Source organism: Magallana gigas, chromosome 5 (assembly GCF_963853765.1).
Source record: "Magallana gigas chromosome 5, xbMagGiga1.1, whole genome shotgun sequence".
Classification (NCBI taxonomy): Eukaryota; Metazoa; Mollusca; class Bivalvia; order Ostreida; family Ostreidae; genus Magallana; species Magallana gigas.
Genome location: NC_088857.1, coordinates 11,793,382 through 11,816,785, shown reverse-complemented (window position 1 = coordinate 11,816,785; position 23,404 = coordinate 11,793,382). Strand labels below are relative to the sequence as shown.

General features: G+C 33.5%; 1 protein-coding gene and 1 long non-coding RNA gene across 5 annotated transcripts; both read left to right on the top strand.

The window, feature by feature from the left end:
• The first annotated feature begins 253 nt into the window (after positions 1–253).
• On the top strand, positions 254–3,423 carry LOC105334932 (uncharacterized). The gene is made up of 3 exons (XR_901218.4): positions 254–355; positions 2,939–2,990; positions 3,124–3,423. It is a non-coding gene; the product is annotated as an uncharacterized lncRNA (long non-coding RNA).
• Positions 3,424–8,126: 4,703 nt separating this feature from the next.
• LOC105334992 (phytanoyl-CoA hydroxylase-interacting protein-like) lies at positions 8,127–23,327 on the top strand. 4 transcript variants are annotated; one of them, XM_066085326.1, is made up of 4 exons: positions 16,561–16,575; positions 17,977–18,037; positions 19,636–19,752; positions 22,389–23,327. In XM_066085326.1, the coding sequence occupies exon 4, from the start codon at positions 22,397–22,399 to the stop codon at positions 23,045–23,047; it is 651 nt and encodes a 216-aa protein (XP_065941398.1). In that variant the 5' UTR covers positions 16,561–16,575; positions 17,977–18,037; positions 19,636–19,752; positions 22,389–22,396; the 3' UTR covers positions 23,048–23,327. The 4 variants fall into 4 exon arrangements, with proteins under 4 accessions (XP_065941397.1, XP_065941396.1, XP_065941395.1 ...); XM_066085325.1 differs by lacking the exons at positions 16,561–16,575; positions 19,636–19,752 and adding an exon at positions 8,127–8,144; XM_066085324.1 differs by lacking the exon at positions 19,636–19,752 and having other exon boundaries at positions 16,502–16,575; positions 17,982–18,037.
• Positions 23,328–23,404: the final 77 nt, after the last annotated feature.

The following is a 23,404-nucleotide window of genomic DNA, read 5'->3' as shown; positions in this document are numbered from 1 at the left end:
CCATCAATTGAGAGACCATTTGGATATAAACATAATTAATGATTGCAAGATATAAAGATACAACATTCTACATGTTGAAACGATAACATAACTATACATTAATACGTGAAATGTACATAAATTTATGCGAACTTTACTTTGTTGGAATTTGAAATAAGAAAATTGCAACAACAACAACCTAATACTATTTAAAATAATTAACCGGCATTGGAATTTAAACTTACGTGTGATTTAAAAATTATAACCTATATCGGAGCGTGGTCTTGACGATTGCAAAAATGACTGGCCGCATTAACGTTTTGTAATACCATAATTTCCTAACCTAAATGAATGGCAACTTCCTTCCGTTTGAGTGGTAAGAACTTACATTCTATTTACATTCTTTTTATTAATAACACTGTACTACAAGTGATTTCCTTTCTAATAAACTACGAGAGTCAATCAAAAGTACGTATGTAGATGTTTGTCATCTATATATCATGACAGTTAAAATTGCCACATGAATCTATGAACTAACAGTTTTTGTTGATATGTGAAGTTTCAATCAATATAATGAAAAGGTAGTATTGTTACTCTATTTAATAAGCAAGATGTTTAGTTATCACGGAACACAGTAACGCTCAAAACACGACATCAATTAAGACGAGGCATGCACAGTTTATTGAATTACCCCATTGGTATTTCACACTTACTCTCTTGTGACTTTCCATTCTGTTTTAAAACGAATTCACATCATTCGACATCTTATTTATGTGAATAAACACTCGTTTGAGAATCATGTTTATTTAAAATTGTTTGACTGGCCAGAAAAAGGGCACCCCTTAATTTTCTCAAACTATTTACTGATTTATCATTTTAGATTTACTGTCATTTGTGTAAACCAGAATTCATTTGAGCATCAAAAAAATATTAAACAGCAAAGGTAAAACATTGCGTAATACTATATGTCTCTTAATTAATGTTGAAAGGCTTCCTGTATCTGGATTTTTGAATTAATATTAAATAGACTACAAAGTGGGTAATCAGCCATTACAGTTCTGTATTATATTCCATAACGGACACTGCATCACAAACAATTCCTGTTATTTGATACTTTGATTATTATTTTGGAGCCGCAACGCCACCCGGCGACACGCATCGCCCACCTAATTTTATGTTAAGGCTTCATGCAACATTATCTGTGGATTTGGTGTGATCTTTATATGGTCTGATGATGTGATTTTATGATAGTCTTCATATTTTTAACATTTTTAGCATTCCAATAGAAGAAACTACGTGTGCTGTAGGGTCTGACATAAATTGATTGGAGGTCATTTTCACACTGCCTTAACTTCTGACCAATCAGGGCTTTAGAAAATCAATTTGAACTCTTGAAAATTAGTTCATGCCTATTTTCTATGTATTAAATAAATGTAACCCCCAGACTACAGAGTATTTTAGAGTTAGACCTCTCGTAAAACAGATAAAGGCGTGTCTGTGATAAGTTGGGGATATATTTAGACAAGATAAGTATTGACTGCGACTTTAAAACACTATTTCGCACAGGGAGCTATTCCCTATAAGCAAAATGAAAGCGGGCATGCATGTCTTCATGTGAAGCTTTTAACTCTCATTTTACGCAATATCAAAATAATACCATATTACAATTAGATTGAAAAGATAATGAAGAAAAACTTTTCCAGATACATAATATCGTAGCATGTATCGTTTTTTTTAGTAATACAGCAAAGACTTTCCGGGCGCCTAGATCCCTTATTTAAGGGGCCAGCCCCTTTTTTCTGGTCTCACATGAAAGCCCTTTAATTAATGCACAACTTTTGTTTTATATGCATGTAGAAAATATTTCAAACTAAAAAAAATATGAAGCAAAAACATTAGTAAAATTAGGAATTTTTAAAAAGATAGATTTCGATTATATAATTCAAGCGATACAATTGGAAAAATCTAAAATACAAAAATCAGAGGACACATTCAAAGTGTTAATTTGAAAGATTTCTATTTTCGGATTATTTGCTACGGACCATTTCAGAGCCTTTTTTTCGGAAACGAATGCCCCTAAAAAAAATTAAAACAGGGAAATGACTCGCACCTGGAAGTAACGATTTCTCATCTTTTTTTTTTCCTAATACACTTTGAAAATTTGAATGAAATCGGATGACAAACAAAAAAGTTATTTAAAGGTTTAAAAAATGTCTAGAAGATGAATAATAAAGAATTACCATCAGAATCAGTACAAGGTCTTCCGTTGGAAACGGAAGACCTTAATAACATTTATATCACTTTAACTTGACTCTGTCTTAGAAACCAACATTACTGGTGGGATGTTATACTAGTAAACCACGCATTCCAATCATACCCCATTCTACCTAAATAGTTAAGAAAAAGACAGCCATCAAAATTAGAATTCAGAAGAAGTAATTGAGGGTTTTTTTTATGAAGAACATCATTCAACTATGCAGTAGAAGCTGCTTCTTAGGACCAACAGTTTCTCAATATTGAAACATGAACTTGAAGTACGCTAGAAAATAAGAGAACAAAAATTTCTCCTAGGCACTTCTCGCCATTCAACCGTTATTTCATTTTTATCTTGTATCTGTTACAATATCTGATTTTTTTCATCTCTCGTAAATACTTGTTATTTTTAAGCTCATGAGATAAATGCATTGCAGTTGTCTACTATTAACTTGAATTTTGAGCTTTAGTAAACTAGAACACAACAATAGCTAACAATTTGCCTAATTTTAAACAAGAGTTGATTCAACACATGCGTTTTGTGGTACTGTTCGTTTCTTAATGTTGCGTAATATCTGGGAAAAGCTGCTGATTTTACAGCTTGAATTCAACTCCTAAATTAATACACCTATATTAATTTTGTACAAATATTCTTAACCACCTTTATATGGACAGGATTTTTATTGAAAACTATTTTTGTTTACAGATCTGACCACAAAGATAATTTAACATGAATGGACATAATCCTGGCAAACGTTGTAAGTTCTTAGAAAGCATCTACATCGTAGATTTTTCATTTCTTTAGTTCATCCTTTGCTACTTTTTTGTTATCCATCAATTTATATTAACTAAAAGTTGCAGTTTTAAAATATGTAATGATATATTTTAAAGATTTAGAGGCATAGGAACTAGACGAACTGTATGGTAGATGTATAGATCTTTCAGAGGACACATACAACAAATTCGTTCCTTTGAAAAAGATGTGGCGAGATAAACCGCGTCATTATTGGACAGATATTCTCTGGGATAAAAAAGGGAAGATGATCCCTTACATGAAAGATTTCAACGGAGATCAGCGGTCAGCCATCAATAGAAACATTAAAGGTCTATTCTTTGGTTGCGGTTTAGATCGAAAACGGAAAAAGCCCCCATATTTTTCTTACTTTGGAGATGAACGTCTACTTGTCAATGCAGACTTCCTTTTCAACAACACGAAAAACTTATACTTCGCAGATTTTTATTGCCACTACCAAAACCACTATGCGACTTTGGTTGTTACCAACCCTGGATCGAGGCATGATCGGTTTTGCATTGACCATGATCTACTTCAACTTGATCTGTATAACAATAGGTTGCTTTATCTCGACGATTACAATAACGAACAAACATCCGTGTTTGTCACCCTTGGGATTCGGGTTGAGCTTTTTGTTACCGAAGGGATGAATCTTTTTTCATTATTCAATAAAGGAATAGGGCGATTGGTTAACGTGAAACCACAAGGCCTGGGACACAGCCGTAAAAACGGAATTCCTAAAAAAGAAATTTGTAACATTTGCAATTTATATTGAAAAATTCGAAGAATATAACGTTTGCAAAGATATAGCCAACTGTAAAATAAGTTCAGTTTACCAAAAAATCATTAATAGGTATCATATAATGTAATAATCGAAGAGAAAAAAGTGTCTTTTAAGCTAGATGTAATCAAATAACATTTATAGTCTCAACTTCGTCAGAAAGATGGTTTTGACAGACAGTAAGGTAGGACTTGAAAAGTAAGCTACGTTCACGTTCTGAAAAAGGGAATTCCTAAAAACATATGCGAAATTTGCAATTTATGGTAAAATAAACCCAAAGGATTTAATGTCTTAAAGGGAAAGCATGCTCTGCAGCGACTCTCTGAAGCCTTCTAGCTTCGCATTTTGCATGCCTCGAATATTTTTTATATTTTTTGTTAATGTATGAAATACTGATGAGTTTTTAATTGTACAAAGTTAAAAAAAAGTATTAATTGTCAACTTGTCGGACACACTAATTTTTATTCCTTTTCATTTGTATGTAGCTTAATATATATTTGTTTTCGTCTTTAGTTCTTATAATTTTACATGTAACTTGTAAAAAGTCTGTATTTTATAATGATACTTGACATAATTTACCATTAATAAAATCAGCAAACATTTTAATCATTAAGCATTTGTATCTTTGTGCATGTGCAATATACGGTGTATATTAATTATGTAAATCTGTGAAGGGTCAACTTACAGTTTTAGTATTTGTTTTATCATAATGTCTCTCTTTTTATTTTACATTATGACAATGTATTGAGTGAGAAGTAAGTTTTTGAAATAAAATTAAGCATTGAATGCTTATTTTTGGATGTCGTCTGTCCTATATTCACCTAGCGTTGCAGACAAATTGAATACCGCGCGTTAGCTTGTACGTTTCTTTTAAGGGTCAACTGAACTCTCACGGGGCCCTATCCCCACCATATATGAAGGTCCAAATATGGGCTAGCTAAGCCTGTTAATGGTCGTGTAAACCCAATTCCTTTTGAGGGTCGACAGAACTCTTTCAGGTCCCTATCCCAATCCAACATGAGTGCCCAAATATGGGATACATGGTGTTAGCCAGCCCCTTGAAAGATATTCCCAATAAAACTGTATTATATATGAAATTTCCTATTTTCACCAGTCTAGCTTAGCCTTTTAATGGTTATGTAAACCCAATTCCTTTTGAGAGTCGTCTGGACTTTCCCGGGGACCCAACCTCCTCAAATATGAAGCCCAAAATATGGGATACAGGGTGCTAGCCAGTCCTGTGAATACCACTCTCATTGCAATAAAATATGATGATTTTACTATGTTCTCGCCAGGCTAGCTAATTATGTCAATGTTCAGGTCAGGTCAGCAAGTAATAATTTTTACTATATTAATGTTTCTTTCGATTAAAAAAGGAAGTTAATGTGGAATTTTTAATTCACGTTTATTAGCATGTCGACCACAGAATTTCATCCGTAATCAAATAATGAATAGTGAAAAGCGAATAGCGAAACGTTTGAATTGATTGGGTGGGTGTAAATACAAAACTTGTTGTGGATTTTGTATTTACACCCACCCCCATCGAATTCAAAATTTACAACATGACAGAACTCCAAGTGAATGTCTTTAATTGACAGGTTTAGCCAGGTGCAGGTGTTACCCGATGTCTGAGGTTATGTGTGCTGGTTGTACACAGCCGAATAGTCTCAGTAATCGATGTAAAAAAATATATGCTTATCAAAACATGAGCATTGAAAGTTGATTTAGTTTTGTTTTTTATGAAAGTCATAGTCATGTTTCGTTAACTGTATATAATATTTTTTCTTTATGGCAATATTCAATATTGTCCACGTACAGAAACATCGTAGAAAAACTTTATAAGTAGTCTTCGTCTAATAGCTTTCTTTTGTTTGTTAAAAAATACAATCTGTTTGTCAAAAACAAACTATTTCATTTTTCTAGATTTATTTTTATGTACACCTTTTTAATAAAGTGACCTGCTTAGCGTATAAACAACAAATATCTTATAATATCCTATACAACAGTTGCGCAGGTACCGTAGATTTTTATTTTGGCGGGGACATCATTTTGATAAATTATGAAGATTCACCAAAATGAAAATCACAATATAATGATATTTTTATATTACTTGTGTGTAGATCTGTTATACTAAATTAAATCTTATTGTAAATAAAAAAATGTTTTTGGCAGCAATTGTTTTTATCAATAACATTAAGATAAATGTGTTACTGTATCATCTGATTGCATAAACATGTAGTTGCACAATTTGTGAAAGTGTGCATGTAAAGGGAATTATCATCAAAAGCCCTTGGTTAAGTTACTATGTCATATTACAGATTGTAATTTGCATATCTGCACAGCAGGGTCACCGAATGTTAGGTGCCAAGATTGTTGACGGGTGAGTTTAATATGTCCAGCTTCTAATCACATGTGTAACACAATTGATATGTACAATTATCTTCATCCATGTATTAATTAGTGTATTAGATCAATAGATAAGACAAATGTTTATTGGGCATTATAACCACCATGCTTGTCTACGGAATCTGTAGATTCCTCATGATGTATGAATTAATACATGTAGAATGTACATGTATTTATTGTAACTAATTTAAAGCTGCTTGGTCCGATTTTATATCAAATTTTATGCACGCTTTTAAACGGTGGCTATGCTAAGTATATGTATAATAGAAGACATTGCAGTAGTTTCCCCAGTTAATTAAGCCAAATTTCAACGAGGAAAACACGTACAAAATTTGCTAACAAAAAAAACGACATAAAAGGGCCGCGTTATTTCGCCTCATGTTAAAGTTCACCCCTGACGACGAGACGGGTATGGTTGTATTACGACTTTGACATCGCTTTAAATAAAGGTCGAAATGATCAGACAAATTACAAATAAACATGTGTACGTTTTGTTCGCTAATATATCTGAAGTTTGCTTTCTTTACAATCGATGCATAGCATGCGGGTTGAATAACCCCAATTATTCGGGGGACGAAACCAAACGGTTTCCTTTTCTAAAAATTCCCGTGATGCAGTTTGTTTTGTTTTTTCGTTTGCCCAAAAAGAAATTATTTTTATTTACTTTGTATATTTGTAACTTTTAAAGGAGACTGATTCTGTTGGTGTAAATAGGAGAAAGTCCATAACTTTCTAAGATAAATGGTTTGTATAGAAAAAAATTTTGATACTGTAATAACAAAAAAATCGGACCAAGCAGCTTTAATATTGTGTCTCTCTTTTATATCACTTTATGAGTCCTTTTTTAAGACAAATTTACAGGTCTTCTCAGATTGTGAAATGAATTATTAGATGATAGGTCAGTAGACCACATCTGTGGCTGTATTGCAGAATGACTTTATTATTAAACCCTCGTAACTAAGCAAATTTCTTCCACACTTATATTCAATTACTATTCCTGGATGGGACGATGTAATTAATTGTTTAGGATCAACTTTAAGTGAACCTTATCTAGAAATTATTTGTGATTACGAACACTTCAATTTGCTTTTTTATCTTGTACAAAGGAAAGGACATATGTTTGAATTTGGTCTTGGATGCGGCTTGACAACTTTGGACATTTCCGGTATAAAAAGGAGAAACTAGGGGAGACAAGACAGACCGCAAGAGAGAGACTGAATCTTTGCATTGTGTTAATTCCTCCCATGAACTGGACAATAATTCTAAGTTCTTATTTTTAAACATGAATTCTAAGTTATCTTTTTGGTCTATATTTCTAAGTTCTTAATTTTTGGAAAAGTATTTCTAATCTCTACGATCACTTTTGTTTTGATTACTCATATGTCATACTATATTAAATGTATTAGAGTGTTTACGACTTTTCCCTATATTTGAACTGACTCCGTTACAATATCTATAGACTGTCAAAAGCGGAAAGTTGTAAGTCAAAATCTGCTCTGTTGTGTAAAATTGATGCTGTTGCAACGAAACATACGTACATCCCTGGATGACGTTCGACGAGTGTCGTTATGCCTTCCATTAGCAAATGACTGGACAGTTAACCATGAGTAGACACCCCCCCCCCCATCTTCATCAAATCAGAGTTTGTCACGTATTGCCCAAACTCCAAGCTTCTGTTAAACGGTTCTAAAAATGTGTGTAGGGGAAATTATCATCAAAAGCCACTACGTCAGTATACAGAGAGTAATTTGCATTTCTGCATAGCAGGGTCACTGAGTTTATGTTAGGTCCAAGATTGTTGACCATGACAGATTAATTAACATGTCCCATTTCTGATCACATGGAGTAATTAATAACTCATTAGAACCTGCAGATAGAAGACAATCTTTCATCCATTTCTTTGATCTTGAAACTGGATGCAACTTTTTTCAGGTGAAACTTTGTTTTATTCATTATAATCTTTTTGTGTTTTTCGACTTACATGATCTTTCGGGTTGAAGGAGGAAAGCGCAGAAGGTATCGATCACTTCTACCATTTATATTTCTTTTCAATCATATATATATATATATATATATATATATATATATATATATATCAATGACTTTCGAGTGCCAATTGTGAGCCTTTCTTCCATATATCTATGACGGTGTTTTTTCGATTTCAAAATAGATTGTCTACTTGGTACAATTGCGGGTTAAGTTGACGTAACTTTGAGCATGGGTCCAAAATACATTTTTGTGTGTCTGCAAATCTATGTACATGCTAAAAACAATCATTTTGACTGTTTGAATTTGATTTATATATTTGTATATTAAAGATGCACACCTTTTACTTTGGGGCAAAGGGATTTAAAGTTAGGAGTTGACAACAAAATGTTTTTCTTGTTCAAAAATTCATTGAACTACCAGTAGATGATTCCTGTATGTTTAAATAGCTGTGAAAATATCAGATTGTAATAAATATACTCTTTTGAATACATGAAAAACTATAATGAATGTGATATCTAAGGAGAAGAACTTTAATTAAATACATGTAAGTTTCAAATCCTACACCCTAAACTGTTATTAAAATCAGTTTTAAAATGGTGGTCATTTAAAAAGAATATTTCAAAAAGAAAATGTTAATAAATTAAAATACTTTTCCCACCTAGCCAAAACCAGTCACCTTTTTGGATAATTATGAAGACTTCGTGGATTCAGTTTAAAGAATTCATCCAATCAAGTATTTCAACGTGTTTTGGGCTATTACAGCTGATTATTTAGTATAGCATACACGTTTGATATACCTTGTCAATGTCCAGTTTAACCTTACACCGAGTTGTTACATGTACATGTGAAACCTTGTGTATTTCTCTTAGCGTTCTTTCCAGAGTTGCAGGCACCTACATTTTTTAAATCCATTTTTTAAACATTTTTTGTTACGCAATCCTTTGTTTCTTCAAGGTCAGACGACACGTTCCTCAATATAATATAACTTTTTCCAGGAATTTGTTATTGATTTAATTCTACTTTGACAAGCTTTCTTGTAAAAAAAATTAATTGCATTTGTGCAATTTATAATCTTATTGAAAATACACTTGAATTGCTGATATAAATTTTTTGGCATAAATGTACATATTTCTAAAAAAAATTATCATTTTAAAAATTATGATTAATAATATTATGAGGCCGTCGAAAATTTGAAACATAATCATCATTTTTCGAGGAACGTGTCGTCTGACCTTAACAATCTTAGAACAAAAGAGGTAGGATACATGTACATTTATATGCCTCAAACAAACTAATAATTCTGCAATAAAAAGAATCGACCTTAACCCCAAGGATATGGACATTTTGTGGTCAATATCGTTTACATTGGCATATTTTTATGTTTATACCAGGTATCTCATTATGTAACACAAATATCAATGGCCGATAATTGATTGTTTAACAATAAGATGCATGTACTAAGGTGCCATAAACAATCATGACTGACAGATAATGGTTTCTTCGTTCAATTAAGGACAAGTCTTATATCAGCGGATCTAGAGGGGGGGGGGGGGGGGGGCTGAAAATTTCAATTGTGTTGAATTCACAAAGTTTGATTACCGAAATAGGCCTCGGACCCCTTAGCAAAAAAATCGTTTGGAATCCCCCCACTCCCGGCGGACTGATATATAAAGCTGTAAATTACTTGGTTATTATTTAAGCAAACAGACCAATTTCTACTCTTTTTTTCTGTATATTGTAAGTCTACTATTATTAGTCCCCTACCGGTTTCACCGGAGGGGACTATAGCTTTCCTCTGCGTCCGTCAGTCCGTCCGTCAGTCCGTCTGTCTGTCCCTCTTCAGTTTTCCACACTTTTTTTCTTTATGCATTTGAGGAATAATATGAAACTTGCTGAACAGCTTCAAAATGTCAAACTACAGATCAAGTTTACACTTTTGTAGCGTCTGATTGACATATTTTCGAGAAAATTAATTTTTTATATTCCAATTTTTTAATGTTCGGGTTCATTATCGGGTTCGGAGTGTATTGAATAAACGAGGCCAGTATGTAGTCAGTAATAATATCGTGCGTTACTTGTACCATTCCTTTTATCATATCTAACAAAAACATAAATTCTGTAAAATAGTGTTAAACATTGTGTTGTAAATTTAATCGGCAGGGGTTTTTTTTGTATTATTACAATCGGGTTCGTTGTCGGGTTGGGCTGTTTAACTGTTTGGTTTGATTCGGGGTACAGAAGACGGTAAGAAATGATATTGTGCATAACAGTGCATTGTTTTCACAAATTTTTACCAGCGAATTCAGAATAGACTTGGCGAAATTACAGGAGATGAAATAAAGAGTATTACTTCACCTATTTTGTATTTAATTTCTATATCAACCATATAGTTTTAATTTCCTCTGTTCTTTTTTCTCTGATTAAAGCATGATATCTCGTTTACATTTTACAATAGCTCTGAAATAGTTGTGTGCTTGGAAGCTTTCATAGAATAATACAAACCGGTAGGGGACGTGTATTGCTTATGCAATACTCTCAAAATGCTTGTTGTATCTGCAACCTGCAGCATATCAATATGGCCCACAACTTATTTTGCTCTCTGTTTTGTGGCAAAAAAAAAAAAAAAAAAAAAAAAAAACCAGACAGAGGACAAAACAAATTAATTGTTTCTTTATGTAGATCCGAAAATGTTTTAAATGAATTAATTAATTAAAATAACATGCGTTGGTAAATCGAGTTCTGGCGGGAAAAGTTTAACACATTGCATGCAAAAAAAGACAAGTAATACATACATTTAACTTGTTTCGACCAAACTCTTTTGTTAATCAATTTTATCTCTTTTTACGTCCAAATTTCGGAATTCGTGGTGCACAAACTGAAAAAAATATTGTCACATATTAAATTAGTTTTGTTTAACAAAATAAACATTTACAGGAGTAAGTATCTGTAAGTTGGTATTTGAACAAAGTACATTGTAAACCCTGTGCTTATATAGAACCATTTTAACAAGAGCTTGGACTTTGGGTAGTTGTGTTAAACATCAATGGGACGCAGACCTGTCTATCTCAGTGTCGACCACTCAGCCACTCTCTGATATCAACAAGATTTGTCTGGACTTCGCAATCGGTACATATTTCGCTTGAAACCGCGTAATTTTTAACTTGTTTTGACGCAAGAATTAGATAGCTACGTCCTACTGAAAGTCCAAGGTCATGTTAAAATGGTTCTACATGTATACCGACTAATACTTGTAGATCTGAGGTGACCAGAAGCAAATATATTTTTCTTTGGCCTCAAAGAAGAAAACGATGGAAACTTTTTGAATGAATTTAGAGTCCAGAATATTGTCATGTACAGATCCAGAATCCGAAGGTCAGAGTGATCATTCGTTTGTTTGAGGTAAAAAAAAAAGAAGAAGGGGGTGTGGGTGGGGAGATTGGGGTCTATTTTAAAATTTTCTATGTGAACCAAATTAATCTGGATTTTCTCGAACTCCGTCCTCTAGATCCGCACCTGTAGGTGTTCCCCCGTTTTGATGGGCAGTTAATACATATGTATAACCCCTTTCTGTGTTGTTAGAGTTGCACGCGTATATATACTTTTTCGGCCGTCACCCCGAGTGTGTTTCGGAGTGGAGATATATATTCCACATATCTTGGTAAACTAGCACACATGCATGTGCTTGAGGACAGGGCCACCTCCACCCTTTGTATATTCCACCCCACCATTTAGATCATGGAAAATAATGAATTTATATATGTATCATAATAATATTTTACATTAAATTTGCTTAAAGTAAATGTGGGTAAATATAGTCTAAATATACCGCGGCAATGATTAGAAACACGTGTACAGATTCATTCATAACATTATTTTCCGCTGGTCAGTAAATAGAGAATTCTTAAGAGATGAACTAGGGGTTATGTTTACATCATTAGGGGAATTGTATTGCTGATATATAATAAGAAACACGGAACTGACTCCATTCCAAAAACTTAAACGTGTGGTGTCCAGACGTTCCGTGGATAACCTAGGTTCAAAGTTATCATTGGATAAATATATACAGCCTGACGATACGGACAACGAAATATTGTTCAATTCAAATACTTATAAACCGGACTATTGGAATATTTCAACAGAATCTCCTCCAATTTGGTTGAACCTGGAGTTACGACTAGACAATTATCGGAGACAGGCGGAGCCAAGTTCAAGTCAGCAGGAAAAGTATTTGGCGTAAAATCCTCCGTCAGCCCCAACCGTAACGAAAATTCAACTAAAGATAAACTCGGGGAGCACGGTTACGATCACGAGACAGAGCCCGACGGTACTGTAGATCCGTCCAAGACAACACCTTTGAACTTTCAAACGTTTGTGCGTGCTGATCTAAAAGAAGAGCAAATTTGTGGTCGATTTGGAACCTTTTCCGACGACGGTTGGTCGAGTCATTCGCAGCAAGCATAGGAGGACGCAGAGGACCAGGACGGGAATACGCGTGCGACAGAAGACCACATACAGAGTGCGCGTTCTGGAACAGACACAAGAGACAATCCGACGATTTTTGGAGGGTCAACGATTCAATCAACTTCAGGTAGAAACTTAAGCATGTCTTCAAAAATTAAATTAGCGTTCTGTATATAACATGCATGGTGAACATTTCAGCCTGAGACTTGTGAATAAGCTTTGTATTAAGCAAGCCTATCTAACTCCTGGATTCACTTTCTTCTCTTAAATATGTGACATTCAATACAATCACTATGAGTCATTTCTGATTGATTAATGGATTTCTCACTTTTTACAATAAATTACAAAACATGAATTTTGGCTCTACTTATCATAAATGTTTAATTAAAGGAGACGGTACACAAGATGTAAATGCATGGTTTGATAGCTTTCGTCAATGGGCTAAATTTCATGACTTGTCTGACGACAAAGCGTTGGATGCCTTTCCATTTTATTTAGAGGGTCATGCGAAAATTTGGTATGAAACATTGTCTCAACAGCAAAAATCAAATCCTTTTATGTTCAAACCTTTGTTTTTTGAAAGATTCAAAGAATTGGAATTTTTTTTTAGATTTATCTGTGTTACAAATGAAACAAGGCGGAACAGAACCTGTGATTGATTTTTTGTCTAGATTGATCAAAACAGCTTCCATCAAAAATGTTCCTGAGAAAGTTTTGCTTTCCGTTGCTATCAATGGGTTGAAATCAGAAATAAAAGCTCTTGTAGTAACTCAAAATCCTAAAACTATGGAACAATTAAGACAAATTGCTATTTTGGCTGAAAAATCGCAATCAAACCAAGTCACTGCTTTGGAAACTTATGAAAATTTGTTAACAGAAATCAAAAGCATTAAAGATCAAATGGTAAAAAAGTCTGAAGTCAATCAGATGACCCAAGGTCAGCAATACGCCCAACCATATATGCCTCAGCAGTATTCTGAGTCATGGCAATATGTACAGCAACCACCTGTACAGCGTGCGCCCATATTTGGAGAGAGAACATCTCAAAGGGTCAGGTTCTATGAACCACGTGAGAGGTCAAGACGACCAAACCCTCGATTTACAAGGGCTAGATCACGGTCACCGGTCACTGCGCAAGTCCAAAGTAATGAGTTCAAAACAAGATACCCTCGCATGATAACTCCGCCCCCGTGTGGAAATTGTCTTGGCATGTGCATGGTAAATAGATGCCCTGCCCAGAATGCGGTCTGTTATAATTGCAACAGAATTGGTCATTTTTCAAGGGCATACAGAAAAACTTTAGCAATACAATAGGAATTCGCGCCTGTTTCTTGGAATTTTGGGACAGTTTCAAACAGACAAAATTTTTCAAAATTTCGATTTCAACAACGATTTAATTTGAATCAAAGAGGTGAAAGCAAACTTAAAATTTTTCAAAATTTTCCTAAAAATTTGAATTTGAAATCTCGAGCAAAAGTTAAATTTTATTGTTCCCACAAAAATTTAGATTCTAGAGATGGGCAAGAGACAAAATCTGTTGGTACGTTAATTTCTTTTCAAGAAAAATGTTCGATTCCGCTATTTGTTGAAAAAATTCAATTCAAAGCTCTTTTAGACACTGGTTCCACAATTTCAGCAATTAATTCACAAACTTTGAAAAGAAAAGTTGAACGCGGTTGCTCAACTTCAAACATTTCCAGCTACAAGGTTAGATGATGTTTTTGATGCTGTTGGACAAACTAAAGCTAAAATATTTTCAACTTCAGATTTGGCATCTGGATATTGGCAAATTGCTCTAGATGAAGAAACAAAACACAAAACAGCTTTTATTACGCATGATAATTTGTATCAATTCAAAAGAATGCCTTTCGGTTTAACCAATGCACCCGCAACTTTTCAAATGGTTATGAATATGATTTTAAAAGGGTTAACTTGGAAACATTGTTTGGTTTATATTGACGACATCATTGTGTGGTCTGACAACTTCGACAATCGTTTAAAACATCTTGATTTGGTTTTTCAAAGATTACGAGAAGCAAATCTTTAACATTAAAACCTTTGAAATGTTCATTTGCTAAAGCAGAAGTAACTTAATTAGGACATATTATATCAAAGGACGGAATAAAAGTAAATCCATCTAAAATAGAAGCGGTGAAATCATTTCCGATACCTCAAAATCAACATGATGTCCGAAGTTTTCTAGGATTGGCAAACTATTACAGACAATTTGTAAAAGGTTTCTCTAAAGTTGCGTTACCACTAAACAGATTATTGACTAAAAACACGCCTTTTAAATGGACAACAGAGTGTCAAGATGCGTTCGAATTGTTAAAAGAAAAACTAACTAATACTCCGTTATTAGCTTATCCAGATTTTCGAAAACAATTCATTTTATCCTGCGATGCGTCGGGAATGGCGATAGGATACATTTTATCTCAGATAGGAGATGATAATAAAGAACATGTAATCGCTTATGGAGGAAGAGCACTCAATAATGCGGAAAAAGCATATTCGGTTACGGAACAAGAAATGTTGGCATTAATATCTGCAATTGACCATTTTCCTGTGTATCTAATTAACAATCATTTTCTGGTTAATACAGATCACAAAGCGCTAACTTGGCTCAAAACAATAAAACATACAAATGCGAGATTAATTAGATGGGCGTTAAAGTTGCAAGAATTTACTTTCGATTTGAAACATAGACCAGGGGCTAAACATCAAAATTGCGATGCACTTTCAAGAAGACCTTACGCGGAAAATTCTCAAAATGACCAAATAACAGAAAACGACAATGATTTGTTACCGATGGATAGAGTAGAAACAACATTTATTCATGAAAATGAAAATCCGGAGGAAATTTTACAAATGTCACAAGAAATAAAAAAAATAACAGTTAAAAATTTGCCAGATGAAAATCAAATTATTCAAGAACAACAAAATTGTCCTTATTTCAAACATATGTATGAATAGCTCCAACATGGCAATTTACCAGATGATAAAAAACGAGCAAAACTATTCCATATGAAGCACAACAATATGAAATATTCAACAATGTTTTGTATCATATACCTCTACCACGCTCCCTAAATTGCATATAAAAAGAGGGTGGGGTTTGGGGGTTGTTTTTATTTCCGTTTATCTTCAATCAATTTTCATATATCTGAAATGGGAATTGCTGTGTACAGAAGTTTCTATCAAAGGGAGAGTCAATCCTGATGGTATAAATCGGGGCGGGGTTTTGTATTTAAGCATCTGTGATTTATAGTTGAAATTAGAATACAAGGATAATTATTAGTTAAATTAGACTCAACATCAATGCAAAACATAGGAGAAAAGGAACATGATTGTTCATCTTTTACATCTACTGAACTTAGCGGTGAACATCGGTCATGTTTGGTTTCAACACGGAAGGTCTTTTCAAAAAATATAAGACTTGGGCTAAAAGTATATTTTATCACTCTGCGCTTTCCAGCTGGGAAGTAGCATCTGGGGTGGAAGTGGGGGCCTACATGTACTCCCTTACATGTACATCTATTGGGACGTACAGTGTTAAAAAATAATGAGTGTTAAAAAATAATAGTGAGATGAGACATATTGCTCGATTGAAATTAATTTCCACCCCTACCCTGATTGTCGATTTTTAAAAAAAAAAAAATTTATCTATTTATTTATTTTTTATTTTTTTTGGTTAGTCAAGAATTTTGGTAGTTTGGGTAGGTCGGGGCTCCCTACTTATAGAAATCGATGCTTCTTGTCTGCTTTGGTAAGATATATTAATATTGCAACACGGTCGCCTTTGAACTTTTCCGGGAAATGAATTGCTCTCCATCCATGTCATTGCAATAGTACCGATAACGTCATTTCCTATTTGAACACCAAGGTGCGTGGAACGGCATAAAACGGGAACGAGGTAAAATTTAAAAAAATCAGGGAACAGTGGTCGAGACTGCCATATGTAAAATAAAGTTCATATATCTTATGCCTACGGCTATTAGATGATCTTTAATTAGATCAAAGGTTATCCATATTTGATTTTGAATGAAACTGACAGTTTTACTTATAAATCCATCTTTAACAGTTTAAAGCATCCAATGTGATTGCATTTTATTATATATATATATATCCTTTTAACATTATGGCTTTTACCAAATGGAATCGTTTTATACGTGTGCTTTAGACAAACAATATTGACATTCTTTTGGTGCAATGCATGTATTTTCAGTCTGACCTACATCACCAACATCATGACCAACTCAAGTAAAATCTGTCTGATTCAGCCTCCAGCTTCATTTTGTCCGTAAAATTACACTAAATGTATTTGTTTTCTGCAACTCTATAAATATTGTGAAGATTTTAAAACCTTTTTGTGGGTTTATCTCCCCTGAAGTAGAACACCAAAAAAGTTGTTGATTGCAAAAGATTTAAATTTAAGATTTGAATGTTCATACACAGTGGACCTAGCTAAATGGGGTTTTTTTTTTCAATATTTGTTTAACAATGTAGATTCATACTCTTTTTTGTGAAATTACAATCCATTTTGGCAATTTTTATCATTTTGTGAACATCTGCACTTAAAGTATGATAATTGTGAATACAATTTATATTATTAATTATGTTTAACTAAATGTTATGTAGACTAAAGATAAGAAAGATGTTTTTTGTCTTGACTAGGCAAGTTTTGATAATAGTTTGTAAAAGAAAAGTTGGAAATAAGAATTATTTTGAATCCATTTCAACATGATGTAAAATTTTTGCTAGCCAAGGGTATTTGCCACTATTCAGTCTACTTCGCATAGCCATCCATCAAGGGTAGAAAATTAATGCAATATGTCACAGAGCTGTATTTTTCAGAATTTTATTATGCTGCAAAAACCTGCTAGTATGATAAGTCTGCATGTACATGTAATTTAAACTTTAACGAAAAATAAGATTTGAAAAAATCATTAATTTTTGTGAGAAAAAAAGATCTCTCTTCTAAGAAAAATATAGCTGATCAATTTTTGTGCAGTTCAACATAATTAAATTTTGCTCCAATTAAGGCTTTTCAATGGCTTTTCCCACAAAATTGTGGCTAACAGAAATTGAGAAACCATGATATTTTTGTCATTTTAGTAGAAAATAACATTTTCATAAAAAAAATTCAACATGAAAAGTGCAGCTCATATTGCTTTAAAGTTAGCTTAAAGTTTGAAGTCAGTTGCAAATACATTTAGGACATGCAAACAAAATCATTAATTTTGATAAATGTTACACATACTCTCTATAGATAAGTTTGGGAAATTCATAGGGTTGTTATTTTGTCTTTTTTCAGTAAAGGATTCATCACATGAACATTCCAGGACAAAAGACGGAGACAATGTCAACAAACCAGTGTAAGTGCAATATACATTCTGTGTGAAATTTTCAAAAGCTCCTAATTTTGCCACAGTTACACATGTCACACAAAATAGACATTTTTAAAAGAGGATGGTTTATACTCTACATTCTTACAGTAGGATAAACAAACAAAAGTCCATAATCATGTACATATACCCCATTTATTGGAATATTAATTGTTACTTTTTCTAAGAAGTTAAAATTAGCTAGAACATGGTCCATGATCAAATAGTGTTTTGGTTTTGCGAGACATATCAACTTTCCGGATTGTTTGAGATTCCAAGTACCCATGCATGCTCATGTTTAACTTTAACATTCAAAGCATATGACAAGTCACCCATCATTTATCCAATCTGGAGAAGAATTAAGGCCATTCTTTCAGGGTTATGCTTTTGTTACCAATAATCAGGGATATAACATTCAATTCCTAGGTAGTGGTCCTCTTGGACATCTTGATTCAGACAAATAACTGAAACCATTGATGTTTACTTAGCAGTATCCTTGATCCAAGGCCATCAAAGAAATAATTTTTTCTTACAGTTCCGATTAAAGATTCTCTATTGTTTGCATGTTCTTAATTTCCTGATTTGGACATTTTGTATTGAATTGCAAGAATATGAAAATGTGCCCACCAAGCATCAATCATATTTTCAGATCATTCACAACTTTAAGAAAATAATTGTGAAAGCTATTTAGTATATTAAAAGATTTTTTAAAAATCTGTAAGTGATATTTCTCATGTTTTCAGCAACCCCTTTACTTCATATTAAAGCATAAAGTTTTAAATTTGGAATTTCATTAAAATTTTTGAAATTATCTTAAGTGGTATGGAACATCTCCATGTTGTGATGTACTATTTTTTTAAATAAACAATAAAATCAAGTGTCATTTTATAAATAGTTTCTTTCCCAACATCGTCTCCTAGCAGTGTAGCACAGCGGTTTAGAGGTTTTTCTTCGAATCTGTAAGTCATGAGTTTAAATTCCGCTGGGGATTTTAAAATTTTTACCTTCCTAAAAAATTTTAAAATGTATTTTATGGTTGAATATTGTAAAATTTGAAAAATCTTAACCGATACAAGTATTTTTATCTTAATGTACTTTAATCCACATTGACAAATGTCCCATACTACTTTAAGGGTTATGTCATTTCAAAATGTTATTTAAACTTTAGTTTCTGCATTCTCAGTTTATGGTCTTGGACATTGGACTTTGTAATCAAAATGAGTATATATTACAAGAGGTAAAAAATAACAGCATACTGATTAATATATTGTAGTTAATTGTATTACATCGGCAAATTCTATCTACAGTTTTACATACATGTACATACAGTAGATGTATGTCACAGGTTCCACTGTTTAAGCTGAGTCTGTTATCTTAGGTTCTCATACTTGTTTACTGTAAACCAACTTTGATGGGTGACAAATTTATTTTGTAATTAATTTATGACAAGTTTATTACTGTTAAATAATTTACCAGTAATAAACTTGTCATAAATATAATTTCAGAATGTCAGAATAATGTAGAACGCATGAGCAGGTTAGTGGGTAGAAATGTTCATTAACTTTTCACATTTTTTACTTTTTCTCTAGAACCACGAAGCCAAATTTTACCAACTCGGTACAAAGCATCCTTATTGGAAGGGGATTCTAAATCGTAATAAAAACAAAGGGCTTAGCTCTTTTAAAAAGAGAAATAGTTGCGAAATAGTGAGTATAGGGTGTGTGCCTTTAAAAATCTTCTTATCAAGAACTACTGCACCAGAAATGCCAATATTTACACAAGAACTTGTATATATAGTGAAAATTGTCAAAATTTTGACCCTGGACCAAAACTTGGGCCCCAGGCAGGGTTCAAAGTTCAACATAGAAATAAATAGGAAAAATTGTAAAACTCTTCTACTGAAGAACCACTTTACCAGATGCCAAATGAATATTTACACAAAAGCTTGTATATACATGTATATAGTGAAGATTCAAAATTGTAAAAACTGGGTCCCCAGGTGGGGTATAAAGTTTAACAGAAGTAAATTGGGAAAATGTTTAAAAAGCTACAGATCTTAATTCTCAAGACCTACAATGCTACAATTTGTGAGATTACTATCCATGCAACCTTGGATAATGTAGATTCCATATTTTTAGATAGCAACTTTTGGAATAATACTTGAGACCAAAGAAGGGTTCAAAGTTTAACGTAGAAGTATGTGTATGGAAAATGTTTTGAAATCTTCTTCTCAAGAGCTACAATGCTTTAATTTGTCAGATTACTATGTAAGCATCCTCAAATTGTGTACATTCTAAGTTACTAAAACCGTGACCCTCGATCTAATACATGTACTTGGGCCCCAGAAGGAGTTCAAAGTTTCACATAGAAATATAGGGAGGGGAAATGGTTTAAAATCTTTTTCTGGAGAACTACAATGCTTCAATTTGTGAGATTACTATTCATGCAAGCATCCTTAAAAAATGTAGATTCTAAATTGATAAAGCTGTGACCACTGGACTAATGCTGGGGCCCCCACAGGGGTTCAAAGTATATATGAAAAATGCTTCAAAATTTTCTTCTCGAGAACTACAAAGCTACAGTTTGTTAGATTACTATGCAAGGAACCGAAGATAGTGTAGATTCTAAATTTTCAAAGCCAACCATAAACCACGGACCAATACTGGGGCCCCAGAAAGGGGTTCAACATTTAAAATAGAAATAGCATATGCTACGAAATAGAATGTTACAAGGAACTGTTGTTCAGGTGAGCGATGTGGACCATGGACCTCTTGTTTAATTTTCATATATATTACTACACTCGTATAGCCTATAGGACCACACTCTTAAGAGAGATGGTTTAGAATTATTGAAAATATGTTCTCATTTCTTTTTTAAATCCTTTTTTTAAAAATCCATTTTGTCAGAAAAGTTCAAACTTATATGGAAGCATCCTTAGTGAGTGTTGATTCAAGTTGGTTAAGATCATGATCCCCGGGGGGGGGGGGGGGGGGGGGGGGGGTGAAGATGAGCGACAATGGGGGTTTAGTTTTTATATAGGCATAAACAAAGGAAAATCTTTAAAGACGCTCTTTTCAAAAACCATCTGGCAAGAAAAGCTGAAACTTGAGTGGAAGCATCCTCATGTACTGTTAATTCAAAATTGTTCAAACAATGATCCCAGAGGGTAGGGTCGGACCACAATGGGGGAATTAAAATTAACACGGGAATAAAATAAATATTTTTAAAAATCTTCTTCTAAAAAACTGAAACAACAAAAAGGGCTTGGTATTTATTGAGGAAAAAACAAGTTCTTTTCAATCCAGATATTTTGTGTTTGATAGGATAATAAAGATTTGGTCAGTTATGTTAATTTTTGCTCAGGTGAGGAATGTGACCCCTGGGCCTCTTGTTTGAACATCCTACAGAAATTTTAAAATGCCTTCAAGGAAAAAGAAAAAGAAAGTCTTCCCTAGGAATTATCATTTTTTGGGGTTAATTCAGTAACTAAAGGTTAATACATGTATCTTACATGGGACTGTAGTGCATGTGAGAAACACACTAGTATAGTATAGTATAGTATAGTATAGTATAGTATAGTATAGTATAGTATAGTATAGTATAGTATAGTATAGTATAGTATAGTATAGTATAGTATAGTATAGTATAGTATAGTATAGTATAGTATAGTATAGTATAGTATAGTATAGTATAGTATAGTATAGTATAGTATAGTATAGTATAGTATAGTATAGTATAGTATAGTATAGTATAGTATAGTATAGTATAGTATAGTATAGTATAGTATAGTATAGTATAGTATAGTATAGTATAGTATAGTATAGTATAGTATAGTATAGTATAGTATAGTATAGTATAGTATAGTATAGTATAGTATAGTATAGTATAGTATAGTATAGTATAGTATAGTATAGTATAGTATAGTATAGTATAGTATAGTATAGTATAGTATAGTATAGTATAGTATAGTATAGTATAGTATAGTATAGTGATTACACGTGTATTTACCATATAGCCAGTTATCTTTCATATATGGCATGATAATATATTATGAAACAATTTGTAAGCTACCTTAAATGGATTTTAAGATGCCACCTTCACACTTGTTTAATTAATCACCAGTGATTAATTTACCTGAAATATAATGAAGGTATCTTTATAAACCAACACTTTCCCAAATTGATTCTATTAATTAGATGGTGTGGGTTTTTTTTTTTACAAAATGTATATATACCAGTAAGGTTTTTCCCCCATTAATTCTATTGTCATATGTTGTTTAAAAAGTCCTCAAAGCGTCTAGTTTTAATACTTCATGTTGCTGACTTCCGCTTCTCGTTGACAGATCTGTCAATGGAGCAGCTAACCATGCTCTACGACAAAAGTGTCGAAATCATAAACAAGAAAGACCGGCGATTTGCGCCCCTTCCAGCCATGTGGCGCGACAAACCTACCTCCTACTGGAACAGAATCCGCGCCAACTACAGTGGCTTCATGATACCGTACCGGAAGGACTTCAACGGCACGGAGAAGTCAGCCATCAACGGAAACATCCTTGGCCTCTTCTTCAATGGAAGCCTCCACAACAAGTCCAAGAAGCCGCCGACATTTTCGTACTTTGGGAACCAGCGCCTGATCGTCAACTCTTCCTTTATCGTTAATGTCCACCAGAACATTTACTTCGTGGACTTCTACTGCCACAACCTGAGGGATCATTACGTCACGCTGGTGGTCGCTCGCCCTGGGTCCGTAGTTGACCGTTTCTGTCAACGTCATTTGATGCAGATCAACGTGTTCAACAACCCTTTCCTAAAGATCGTCAACGGTAAGCTGTACGTCACGCTTGGCGTCAACATAGAGGTGTTTTACACGGATATTGTCGACGTCAACCGGGTGATTCAGGACCGGATCGGGAAGTTCATGCCCGTCACGTTCCGGGGAAAGGGCAGCAAGGAGTTCGGAATCCCGAAAAACCTGGCATGTAAGGTCTGCAACTTGTGGTAGTGCTGATCGATTTAGTTGCAAAGGAAGAAAACAAAACAGATATCAATTTTCAAGAAGTAGGGTTTATAGACAGGCAAACATTTAGTAGATGTAGCTTTCGATTATAACTAGTGCTATTTAATCGTGTTTATTTTTGGGGTTACTTTTTACTTTTAACACTCCTTTTCCGCTATCTTCCGTCTTTCTCTAAGCTCTTCTCTGTCCTTTCACATCTTAGGAAAATGTTATATATATTCTTTTACATTGTAACCAATTTGTTGAATAAATTTTTTACCATGAATATTTAGTCTGGATGTATTTAATCATTTTAGAAGTCAAGTTACAAGCGAAAAGTGGTTGTTTTGTAAACAAAGCGCA